Source organism: Electrona antarctica, assembly GCF_951216825.1.
Source record: "Electrona antarctica genome assembly, chromosome: 4".
Taxonomy (NCBI): domain Eukaryota; kingdom Metazoa; phylum Chordata; class Actinopteri; order Myctophiformes; family Myctophidae; genus Electrona; species Electrona antarctica.
In genome coordinates, this window is record NC_136809.1 from 2,307,601 (window position 1) to 2,320,753 (window position 13,153).

The following is a 13,153-nucleotide window of genomic DNA, read 5'->3' on the forward strand; positions in this document are numbered from 1 at the left end:
TTTAACACTGTTACTGAACACACTATAGCAATGATTATATAGAGCTATTTAACACTGTTACTGAACACACTATAGCAATGATTATATAGAGCTATTTAACACTGTTACTGAACACACTATAGCAATGATTATATAGAGCTATTTAACACTGTTACTGAACACACTCTATAGCAATGATTATATAGAGCTATTTAACACTGTTACTGAACACACTCTATAGCAATGATTATATAGAGCTATTTAACACTGTTACTGAACACACTCTATAGCAATGATTACTGTCCCAATATAGAGCTATTTAACACTGTTACTGAACACTCTATAGCAATGATTACTGTCCCAATATAGAGCTATTTAACACTGTTACTGAACACTCTATAGCAATGATTACTGTCACAATATAGAGCTATTTAACACTGTTACTGAACACACTCTATAGCAATGATTACTGTCACAATATAGAGCTATTTAACACTGTTACTGAACACACTCTATAGCAATGATTACTGTCACAATATAGAGCTATTTAACACTGTTATTGAACACACTCTATAGCAATGATTATATAGAGCTATTTAACACTGTTACTGAACACACTCTATAGCAATGATTACTGTCACAATATAGAGCTATTTAACACTGTTACTGAACACACTCTATAGCAATGATTACTGTCCCAATATAGAGCTATTTAACACTGTTACTGAACACACTCTATAGCAATGATTACTGTCACTATAGAGCTATTTAACACTGTTACTGAACACTCTATAGCAATGATTACTGTCCCAATATAGAGCTATTTAACACTGTTACTGAACACACACTATGATTACTGTCCCAATATAGAGCTATTTAACACTGTTACTGAACACACTCTATAGCAATGATTACTGTCACAATATAGAGCTATTTAACACTGTTACTGAACACACTCTATAGCAATGATTACTGTCACAATATAGAGCTATTTAACACTGTTACTGAACACACTCTATAGCAATGATTACCGTCCCAATATAGAGCTATTTAACACTGTTACTGAACACACTCTATAGCAATGATTACCGTCCCAATATAGAGCTATTTAACACCGTTACTGAACACACTCTATAGCAATGATTACTGTCCCAATATAGAGCTATTTAACACTGTTACTGAACACACTCTATAGCAATGATTACTGTCACTATAGAGCTATTTAACACTGTTACTGAACACACTCTATAGCAATGATTACTGTCACAATATAGAGTTGTAATATTTTGTTTTAATCAAACAATGACATGCAGCTGTGTTGATCGATGCAGGGAGGATAATTATGATGATGTTGTTTGTTAATGAATATGATGACTCATCGTTTTGTAATGAAATGCAGACTTCATTAAGTTAAATTACACGTGAATGATGCAGCAATCAGCTCAGTGTCAGCTCACACGCTCTCTCTCTCAGAGCTCGTCCTTGGTGTTGTTCTTCATCTTCTCCTCTTCCTCCTTCATGGCTTCAATGTACTTCCTCCTGTCTTCCTCCTCCTGAAGACAGACAGACAGACAGACAGACAGACAGACAGACAGACAGACAGACAGACAGACAGACAGACAGACAGAAATACATTGGAAATACATTGTTTTCAACGAGGGCGGCACAAATAAGAGCTATATTTTAAGCATGTGTGCAACATGACAACTGTATTGTACAGTAGGCTAACAACTAAAGTCTATTAAATGTTTATGTTGTACTATTACTACAAAACAATCTAAAATAAAGGGATTTAAGATCATTAAAGCTGGGCTGTTGCCCTGAGTCCAATGCATTTCTGCCTACTTCCGGTCTAGGACTTGTCCCAGTTGGTTGTCCCCATTCTCAAGTCTAGCCTCCAGCTAGCAACCCGATGCTAATGTAAGTAGCATTATGACTTGATCGATCGAATGCACTATAAAAGCGCAATTGCCGTAGGGCTACGCCAATGGCGTTAAGGGTAGCAGCATTAAATAACAGACATACAGTACATCTAGGTCAATGGCACGAAGTGGGTTAATATAACATTCTGTACATTATAATTAGAGATGTCCCCACTATGCCAGTCTAACCAGTGATCCCACACAGGGGTAAGGGGTCGACACTATGCCAGTCCAACCACCGATCCCACACAGGGGTAAGGGGTCGACACTATGCCAGTCTAACCAGCGATCCCACACAGGGGTAAGGGGTCGACACTATGGCAGTCTAACCAGCGATCCCACACAGGGGTAAGGGGTCGACACTATGGCAGTCTAACCAGCGATCCCACACAGGGGTAAGGGGTCGACACTATGGCAGTCTAACCAGCGATCCCACACAGGGGTAAGGGGTCGACACTATGGCAGTCTAACCAGCGATCCCACACAGGGGTAAGGGGTAAGGTTGGGCGATATGCCAATTGTTTTCAATCGCCCATCGTCTGTCCAAAGATCGCCGATGGACGATATATTCGTGTCATAAAAGTAAAGTGAGAACAGCTCACTACAGGTCGCAAAAAAGCCAGATCTACAAGCTCTCAAGGCGCCGCGTCCTGCCTGTTTTTGCAGCGCCGTTCGCTACGCGTTGAGAGCTTGTAGATCCGTCTATTTTTGCAGCGCAGCTGCGCAGCAGCGCAGCCAGGGTAACAAAATAAAAAATAAGTTACAGGTGGAGATGAAGTGAAGTTGGAACGGACAAGCAGCTGCAAGCCAAGCTAACATCACAACCACTGGCTGGTGACAGTGTTGTTAGCCGCAGCAACATGTAGCCTGCCCTGGTAACTTCTCCTCCTCCCCGGAGAACTCTTGCCTCCCTGCACCGTCGGGGAGGCTGATCCACAAGCTCTCAAGGCATCGCGTCCTGCCTGTTTTTGCAGCGCCGTTCACTACGCGTTGAGAGCTTGTAGATCTGTCTATTTTTGCAGCGCTGGTGTCGGGGTTCGTTCACGTTGTCAATAAAACAATAACCTAGATTACAGGCGGAGATGAAGTTCAATCAGTGGGTTGAATCAGTAGCTACACACTAAGCTAAGCGCTAAGCTAACGATCCCCGAGCCTACACTAACACTAGCAGCCTGTTTTTTATTTTCCCCCCGACTTCACGGGTGGCGCATTGGGATTGTGATGAGACACGAGACAGCAGTGTGCATTCTGTTGTGACTGTATATTATTAAACTGCATGGGTCTGGACTCCGGAGCATAAACAACATGTAGGCTACAGTACAGTAGCCTCCCTCGGCTCGGTCCCTCCCAGCCTTTACTCTGGCTGCCAGAGTGTTCCCCGATGCTGCGGTGCGGGGACTGGGAGCATACCATTATAACGGGAGGAGGGGTTTTCCACCCGGCCCAAAAGAAAGAAATCGTCCCAAAAAATCGCCTAATAAAAATATTCGGCGATTGGACTCGTACATTCGCGATTGACGATAGATTCGTATCGTCACCCAACCCTAGTAAGGGGTCGACACTATGGCAGTCTAACCAGCGATCCCACACAGGGGTAAGGGGTCGACACTATGCCAGTCTAACCAGCGATCCCACACAGGGGTAAGGGGTCGACACTATGCCAGTCTAACCAGCGATCCCACACAGGGGTAAGGGGTCGACACTATGCCAGTCTAACCAGCGATCCCACACAGGGGTAAGGGGTCGACACTATGGCAGTCTAACCAGCGATCCCACACAGGGGTAAGGGGTCGACACCACACCACACCACACCCACAACACCAGAGGGAGTGCAACGAACCATGTACAACCCAGATTCGGCACAAACAAGGGACTAAATTATTTTCGCTCCTATGCCACCAAAATGTGGAACGCCCTACCAACTGTCATTAAGACATGCGAATCCCTTGACTCTTTCAAAACCGCTCTCAAAGGGCACCTACGGACGGCTGCAATTCGAAACTGGCCCCTGTAAAATCGGAATCCCTCAAACACGAACGCAAGGACAACACAAGAGACGGTCGCGGCCACACAGCCAACTCAAGGTATGGCCACTGAGCCAACTTGGGGACCCAACGCAAGGACAACAAAAGAGACAGTCACGGCCACACAGCCAACTCAAGGTACGGCCGCGGAGCCGACTTGGGGACCCAACGCAGCTCCTCCAAGGAAAACAAACAAATTAACAGAGCTGAACGTGAATCCCCCCCACCGCCCACCCCTTTTTTTCCCCTCACTGTATATGTTTCTTTTCCCTTTTTACCTCCTTTATGATGAATTCCTGTTCTGTCTATAGAAGTGTCTATTTGTACGTCTCTAAATGTTTTGATGATTTGAACATGGTGGACCCTATTGGAAACAAGTGTAATGCTTAATTGGGTCGTCCACTCACAGTTAACAGCCTTTGTATTGAGTTTGTGCTTGAAATGTACTGTAATTCTGCAAACTGTTAATAAATTCTTCAATCAATCAATCAAAACACTATACCAGTCTAACCAGCGATCCCACACAGGGGTAAGGGGTCGACACTATGCCAGTCTAACCAGCGATCCCACACAGGGGTAAGGGGTCGACACTATGGCAGTCTAACCAGCGATCCCACACAGGGGTAAGGGGTCGACACTATGGCAGTCTAACCAGCGATCCCACACAGGGGTAAGGGGTTGACACTATGCCAGTCTAACCAGCGATCCCACACAGGGGTAAGGGGTTGACACTATGGCAGTCTAACCAGCGATCCCACACAGGGGTAAGGGGTCGACACTATGCCAGTCCAACCACCGATCCCACACAGGGGTAAGGTGTCGACACTATGCCAGTCCAACCACCGATCCCACACAGGGGTAAGGGGTCGACACTATGCCAGTCCAACCACCGATCCCACACAGGGGTAAGGGGTTGACACTATGGCAGTCCAACCACCGATCCCACACAGGGGTAAGGGGTCGACACTATGTCAGTCTACCCAGCGATCCCACACAGGGGTAAGGGGTTGACACTATGTCAATCTAACCACCGATCCCACACAGGGGTAAGGGGTTGACACTATGCCAGTCCAACCACCGATCCCACACAGGGGTAAGGGGTTGACACTATGCCAGTCTAACCAGCGATCCCACACAGGGGTAAGGGGTCGACACTATGGCAGTCTAACCACCGATCCCACACAGGGGTAAGGGGTTGACACTATGCCAGTCTAACCACCGATCCCACACAGGGGTAAGGGGTTGACACTATGCCAGTCTAACCAGCGATCCCACACGGGGGTAAGGGGTCGACACTATGGCAGTCTAACCAGTGATCCCACACAGGGGTAAGGGGTTGACACTATGCCAGTCTAACCAGCGATCGCACACAGGGGTAAGGGGTCGACACTATGGCAGTCTAACCAGCGATCCCACACAGGGGTAAGGGGTCGACACTATGGCAGTCTAACCAGCGATCCCACACAGGGGTAAGGGGTTGACACTATGCCAGTCTAACCAGCGATCCCACACAGGGGTAAGGGGTCGACACTATGCCAGTCTAACCACCGATCCCACACAGGGGTAAGGGGTCGACACTATGGCAGTCTAACCAGCGATCCCACACAGGGGTAAGGGGTTGACACTATGCCAGTCTAACCAGCGATCCCACACAGGGGTAAGGGGTCGACACTATGCCAGTCTAACCAGTGATCCCACACAGGGGTAAGGGGTCGACACTATGTCAATCCAACCACCGATCCCACACAGGGGTAAGGGGTTGACACTATGGCAGTCTAACCAGTGATCCCACACAGGGGTAAGGGGTCGACACTATGTCAATCCAACCACCGATCCCACACAGGGGTAAGGGGTCGACACTATGTCAATCCAACCACCGATCCCACACAGGGGTAAGGGGTCGACACTATGCCAGTCTAACCAGTGATCCCACACAGGGGTAAGGGGTCGACACTATGTCAATCCAACCACCGATCCCACACAGGGGTAAGGGGTCGACACTATGGCAGTCTAACCAGCGATCCCACACAGGGGTAAGGGGTTGACACTATGCCAGTCTAACCAGCGATCCCACACAGGGGTAAGGGGTCGACACTATGCCAGTCTAACCAGTGATCCCACACAGGGGTAAGGGGTCGACACTATGTCAATCCAACCACCGATCCCACACAGGGGTAAGGGGTTGACACTATGGCAGTCTAACCACCGATCCCACACAGGGGTAAGGGGTCGACACTATGCCAGTCTACCCAGCGATCCCACACAGGGGTAAGGGGTCGACACTATGCCAGTCTAACCAGCGATCCCACACAGGGGTAAGGGGTCGACACTATGGCAGTCTAACCACCGATCCGACACAGGGGTAAGGGGTCGACACTATGGCAGTCTAACCACCGATCCGACACAGGGGTAAGGGGTTGACACTATGGCAGTCTAACCACCGATCCCACACAGGGGTAAGGGGTCGACACTATGCCAGTCTACCCAGCGATCCCACACAGGGGTAAGGGGTCGACACTATGCCAGTCTAACCAGCGATCCCACACAGGGGTAAGGGGTCGACACTATGCCAGTCCAACCACCGATCCCACACAGGGGTAAGGGGTCGACACTATGGCAGTCCAACCACCGATCCCACACAGGGGTAAGGGGTCGACACTATGCCAGTCTACCCAGCGATCCCACACAGGGGTAAGGGGTCGACACTATGCCAGTCTAACCAGCGATCCCACACAGGGGTAAGGGGTCGACACTATGCCAGTCTAACCAGCGACCCCACACAGGGGTAAGGGGTCGACACTATGCCAGTCCAACCACCGATCCCACACAGGGGTATAACACAGAACTTGTGGTATCGGGATCGGATCGGAAACGAAAAAAGTGTATCGGGACATCCCTACTTATAAATATATAGGTGAGGGCATATATGAAAAAAAGGCACCTTACCCTAAAAAAATTGCAACAGAAGGTTTCTCAACTGTTTTGTGTAGTATTAGGTGTCCTTAATAACATACTAAAAGTTTACCAAAGTTTGACCATGCGAAAGGTGTTATTTTCAAGATGGCGTCCAAGATGGCCAAAATATCATTAAAATAGCCTAACTCCTTCATTATTTATCGTAGACAAGTATTTTTTGTGTCTAACCCTATGTTTTTGAGGCCTGTGAATCCATTGGACTTGTCAAAATGGCAGAGATAGAATCAGATCATTGTGAAATCCAATATTTTATATTTGACTCTATTAAAACAAAGGGGGTTGACCTGCATTTGTCATAACATACAAAGTTGTCCACCAGAAATAATATCTATGACCCCCTAGGATCACAACCTATATGGACAACTCGGTCAATTTTGTTGCGAAAGTCCAATATGGCCGCCCCCAATATTAGCCCCTATTAGTTATAATGGGGGGTGAATAGGGCAAAATTTAAAACTGAGAGATATTTCCACGAAACTTCTCAGGTTGATCAATGATATGAATACGAAAACATTTTGTATTGCAAGTTTCCATGAAATTTAATATGGCCGCCACAATATTAGCACCAAGAAAATAGGTTTTGGCTCCAACTTCTGAACCAGATGAGCTAGAAATGCAAACTCGGTGTCTATTTAATGGTTTCTGACCATGAGAGACTCAATGGAATACCTATTTTTATTATTGGGTGTGTCTGGACCCTTATTGTGCATATTTACAAGATGGTGGCTACCCGAAATAGTGCTTTACCATGATTTCTACCATGATCTGGTTCAGAAGCCAAACCTATTTTCTGGGTGCTAGTATTGTGGTGGCCATATTGGATATCATGGAAACTTCCAATACAAACCATTATGGTATTCATATATTTGATCAACCTGTGAAGTTTCGTGGAAATATCCCTCAGTTAAAAATGTTGCCCTATTCACCCGCATTATAGGCTAATGGGGGCTAATATTGTGGTGGCCATATTGCATTTCCAGCAAAGAAATTGACCGGTGTGTCCATATAGGTTGTGATTCTATTGGGTCATAGATATTTCTGGTGGTCAACCTTTGATGTTATGGCAAATGCAGGTATCCAAAAAGGGGTGGTTTGCCCCCCTGGGTAATAGGATCTGACAGGAAATGTAATGTCTCTTTTCTTTTTCATGTTTACAGCCATTTTGACAATATGCAAGCTCAAGAAAATATGTTCCTTCTGTGCCATGAATCTTAGCCAATGGATTAATATTGCTTGTGTTTGCCAAAACAGTCAACAATCATGGTAGAAATCATGGTAAAGCACTATTTCGGGTAGCCACCATCTTGTAAATATGCACAATAAGGGTCCAGACACACCCAATAATAAAAATAGGTATTCCATTGAGTCTCTCATGGTCAGAAACCATGAAATAGAATGGTGTAGTATGAAAAAAGCAAAAAAAATAGGGGTTAGCAGTACTGAGCCTTCACGTGGCGCCCCTGTTTTGACTAATTTCACAGTACCACACAGTAATAATGCATTTATTCCTTAAGTAAATTGTTGAAAGCTTCAACATAATTTGAATTACAAGTAAAATCACCAATGATGGGCATTATGGCACGTGGAAAAAGGATAAATGTAAATTTATATTGGAAAGCGTTCATTTTGAACCTTTAAAACCACTTATAACCACCTTATAACCACTTTTTCAAATACACTAGTTATTATAATCATAACTCTAATTTATATAAGCTAATTGGATTCCTACATAACTAAAACATAGGGTTAGACACCAAAATTACTTGTCTAGGATGAATAATGGATGAGTAATGGTCTTTTAAGAACTGGCGGCGGCCATCTTGAAAATGACACCTTTCGCATGGTCAAACTTTGGTAAACTTTTAGTATGTTATTAAGGACACCTAATACTACACAAAACAGTTGAGAAACCTTCTGTTGCAATTTTTTTGGGGTCAAACCATAATTGCACCTGTCTAATAAACTATATATGATTCCAGTGTTGTTTTCGTCGACTAAAACTAAGACGAAAAATGTTCGTCGACTACCTTTTTTTCACTGACGAAAACTAAATGGAAACTAAGCTACGATGACTAAAACTAAGACTAAATATATTGACAATTACGTCAACAAATAAAAACTAGACTAAAATGTTAGGAAGGGACTAGTGGACAAGAGATCCAGTATAAGTCATTTTACAATTAGTTGCATGCTGAAAATAGCAGATCTACAAGCTCACACCGCGTTGCGTTGCGACGTGTTGTGAGCTTATAGATCTACTATTTTCAGCAAGTGGTAAAATCAGTCATTTCGACGGCATCAAAGCCCGTCAAAATAAATCAACTGTAGATTTAGTCGACTAAAATCTTATAATATTTAGTCGACTAACACTAACACAAAAACTAAAACACTAAAACATTCCAGGTGACTAAAATGTGACTGGTAGGCGATTCACACTGAGAGGGACTGAATCCGTTTCATTGGAACCGTTTCCGAATACGGTTGCCGAATACACATTGCCCGAGATTCAACAGCGCACCCGGGTACACTTGCATAACACACTTTAATCCTCCAGATGGCGTTGTGCTTGATGGCTGGTGCACACGGACACTGACCATCAACTCTGCGACATTGTCTCCAATAAATCCAGACACACTGCATTGCATTGCCTCTTTTGGCTCTTTGCCGTTATACTACTTCACTGTCAGCCTGCCTGCTCCCGGGAACGGTACGCCGGGGCGGCTGTGGCTCAGGAGGTAGAGCAGGTCGTCCAATGATCCCTGGGTCGGCGGTTCGAATCCCGGCTCCTCTTGTCCACATGTCGAAGTGTCCTTGGGCAAGACATTGAACCCTACATTGCCTCCAATGAGTCGGTCGGTGTAAGCTTGCCACCATTGGTGTGTGAATGTGGGAAGTGAGGACGCTGGCGTCGACTGTTCGCCGCTGAATGAATGAACCATTGTAAAGCACTTTGAGCACTTGGAAAAGCGCTATAAAAATGCAATTCATTATTCACACTACCACAACATCTGCAAAGTGGTCCCGAGTGCGCACCCGGGACCATAGTGCAAATCGCCCCTAAAACTAAGTCAAGAGACTATGACTAAAACTAAAATAGATATTTCCTGCCAAAAACAACACTGATATGATGTAAACAACAACAGTGACACGTTGTGAGCTTGTAGATCGGCTATTTTCAGCGTGCAACCAAGTGTAAAATGACTTATACTGGATCCTTCCTAACATTTTAGTCTAGTTTTTATCTGTTGACGAAATTGTCAACATATTTAGTCTTAGTTTTAGTCGTAGCTTAGTTTTCATTTAGTTTCCATGTAGTTTCGTCAGTGAAGAAAAGGTAGTCGACGGACATTTCTCGTCTTGGTTTTAGTCGACGAAAACAACAGTGACGAAAACAACAGTGACGAAAACAACAGTGACGTAAACAACAGTGACGAAAACAACAGTGACGTAAACAACAGTGACGTAAACAACAGTGATGTAAACAACAGTGACGTAAACAACAGTGACGTAAACAACAGTGATGTAAACAACAGTGACGTAAACAACAGTGATGTAAACAACAGTGACGTAAACAACAGTGATGTAAACAACAGTGACGTAAACAACAGTGATGTAAACAACAGTGACGTAAACAACAGTGACGTAAACAACAGTGATGTAAACAACAGTGACGTAAACAACAGTGATGTAAACAACAGTGACGTAAACAACAGTGACGTAAACAACAGTGACGTAAACAACAGTGACGTAAACAACAGTGATGTAAACAACAGTGACGTAAACAACAGTGATGTAAACAACAGTGACGTAAACAACAGTGATGTAAACAACAGTGACGTAAACAACAGTGACGTAAACAACAGTGATGTAAACAACAGTGACGTAAACAACAGTGACGTAAACAACAGTGACGTAAACAACAGTGACGTAAACAACAGTGACGTAAACAACAGTGACGTAAACAACAGTGATGTAAACAACAGTGACGTAAACAACAGTGACGTAAACAACGATACCTTCACTCGGTCCTTCTTGGCTTTCTTCATCTCTTTCTCTACAAACTTCATCATGTCTTTCACGTTCCTTTTACCGGTGTAGAGCACCACCTGGTGGACACACACACACACACACACACACACATTACAACATTACAGTGCTGTGCAAAACACAGGCCCGCATTTAGGTTTAGGTTTATTTATTTAGCACATAGTATAAGAAATAGACAATAACATCGAAGAACAAAAATACAATGCAAGGAAAGGAAGAAGCCAGCTGGCTTATTTGGAATCCTTTCCTGTATGAAGAGGTTGATTTAAACAGATTAAAAGTTCATTAAGAGGCTTAATGTTGGAAAGAGGCGGGGCTTAATGTTGGAAAAAGGTGGGGCTTAATGTTGGAAAGAGGCGGGGCTTAATGTTTTACCCTCTCAGAGTAGAGAGCAGGGAAGAGGCGGAGCGACGGGTAGCGGTCTTGCATCATCAGGTCGATGTCATTGGCCGAGGCGTCGATGCGAGCGATGACCACTTCCTCTCTGTCCTGATAGGCCGAGGCTAGCTCCTCCCACAGCGGGAACAAGCCCCGAGACTCCTTACTGTAGGGGAGGTCTGAAATACGCACGCACGCACGCACGCACGCATGGGGAGAGGGTGTCATTTTTTCCAGGGTATATTTTGCACATATGTGAAATGTGTCGTCTGCATTCTAACTATTGAGCAGCTAACACAAGGCTGCTGTACTTTATACCTCATGCTAAGCATTTAAAGTATGAGGTATAAAGTACAGCAGCCTTGTGTTCCTAAAACAGAAAGATTGGGTATTGGGTAAGACTGACGTTATGTATCTTGCAGGACCTTTCACTGCTTTGTCTCAACCATTACTCTATGGCTCTGGTCTCAGCCACCGCGGTGGATATTTTGACATTCCGTTTTTTTTAATGTTGCCACTACTGTTGGAGCAGCCATAAACTACACAGGTTCATCCTGATGTTCTGGGCATCTTTGTAATGTTAGTGTTAGTAAAAAGCAGGTAAAAGAGTAACGTTTGAGTCAGACTAACATCAGTCACTCTGCTGTTCACTGTAGTAGAAGAGCTGCGCCTGGTGAGGGTTTAAACCCAGCAGCTACGTCGAGTCCGCCTACAGGAAATACGTAAGCTGCGACCATGAGACCCGTTTCTGAATTCGTCTATAGTGGCCCTCTGGAGTGAGTGTGGAACTATAGTGGCCCTCTGGAGTGAGTGTGGGACTATAGTGGCCCTCTGGAGTGAGTGTGGGACTATAGTGGCCCTCTGGAGTGAGTGTGGGACTATAGTGGCCCTCTGGAGTGAGTGTGGAACAATAGTGGCCCTCTGGAGTGAGTGTGGAACTATAGTGGCCCTCTGGAGTGAGTGTGGAACTATAGTGGCCCTCTGGAGTGAGTGTGGAACTATAGTGGCCCTCTGGAGTGAGTGTGGAACTAAAGTGGCCCTCTGGAGTGAGTGTGGAACTAAAGTGGCCCTCTGGAGTGAGTGTGGGACTATAGTGGCCCTCTGGAGTGAGTGTGGGACTAAAGTGGCCCTCTGGAGTGAGTGTGGAACTAAAGTGGCCCCCTGGAGTGAGTGTGGGACTATAGTGGCCCTCTGGAGTGAGTGTGGAACTAAAGTGGCCCTCTGGAGTGAGTGTGGAACTAAAGTGGCCCTCTGGAGTGAGTGTGGAACTAAAGTGGCCCTCTGGAGTGAGTGTGGAACTAAAGTGGCCCTCTGGAGTGAGTGTGTAACTAAAGTGGCCCTCTGGAGTGAGTGTGGAACTAAAGTGGCCCTCTGGAGTGAGTGTGGAACTAAAGTGGCCCTCTGGAGTGAGTGTGGAACTAAAGTGGCCCTCTGGAGTGAGTGTGGAACTAAAGTGGCCCTCTGGAGTGAGTGTGGAACTATAGTGGCCCTCTGGAGTGAGTGTGGAACTAAAGTGGCCATCTGGAGTGAGTGTGGGACTAAAGTGGCCCTCTGGAGTGAGTGTGGGACTAAAGTGGCCCTCTGGAGTGAGTGTGGGACTAAAGTGGCCCTCTGGAGTGAGTGTGTAACTATAGTGGCCCTCTGGAGTGAGTGTGGAACTAAAGTGGCCCTCTGGAGTGAGTGTGGAACTAAAGTGGCCCTCTGGAGTGAGTGTGGAACTAAAGTGGCCCTCTGGAGTGAGTGTGGAACTATAGTGGCCCTCTGGAGTGAGTGTGGAACTATAGTGGCCCTCTGGAGTGAGTGTGGAACTATAGTGGCCCTCTGGAG

At 45.6% G+C, this 13,153-nt stretch overlaps 1 protein-coding gene across 3 annotated transcripts in view; it reads right to left on the reverse strand.

Moving 5' to 3' along the window:
• Positions 1–1,288: 1,288 nt before the first annotated feature.
• Positions 1,289–13,153, reverse strand: part of LOC306921415 (protein disulfide-isomerase) — a 94,362-nt gene continuing 82,497 nt past the window's right edge. For all 3 annotated transcript variants that reach the window (XM_079498539.1, XM_079498537.1, XM_079498538.1), the window contains 3 exons: positions 11,324–11,505; positions 10,918–11,007; positions 1,289–1,532 (listed from right to left, as the gene is read on the reverse strand). In XM_079498539.1, the coding sequence (XP_079354665.1) occupies positions 1,449–1,532; positions 10,918–11,007; positions 11,324–11,505 (356 nt within the window). In that variant the 3' untranslated portion in view covers positions 1,289–1,448. The remainder of the gene's footprint in view (positions 1,533–10,917; positions 11,008–11,323; positions 11,506–13,153) is intronic.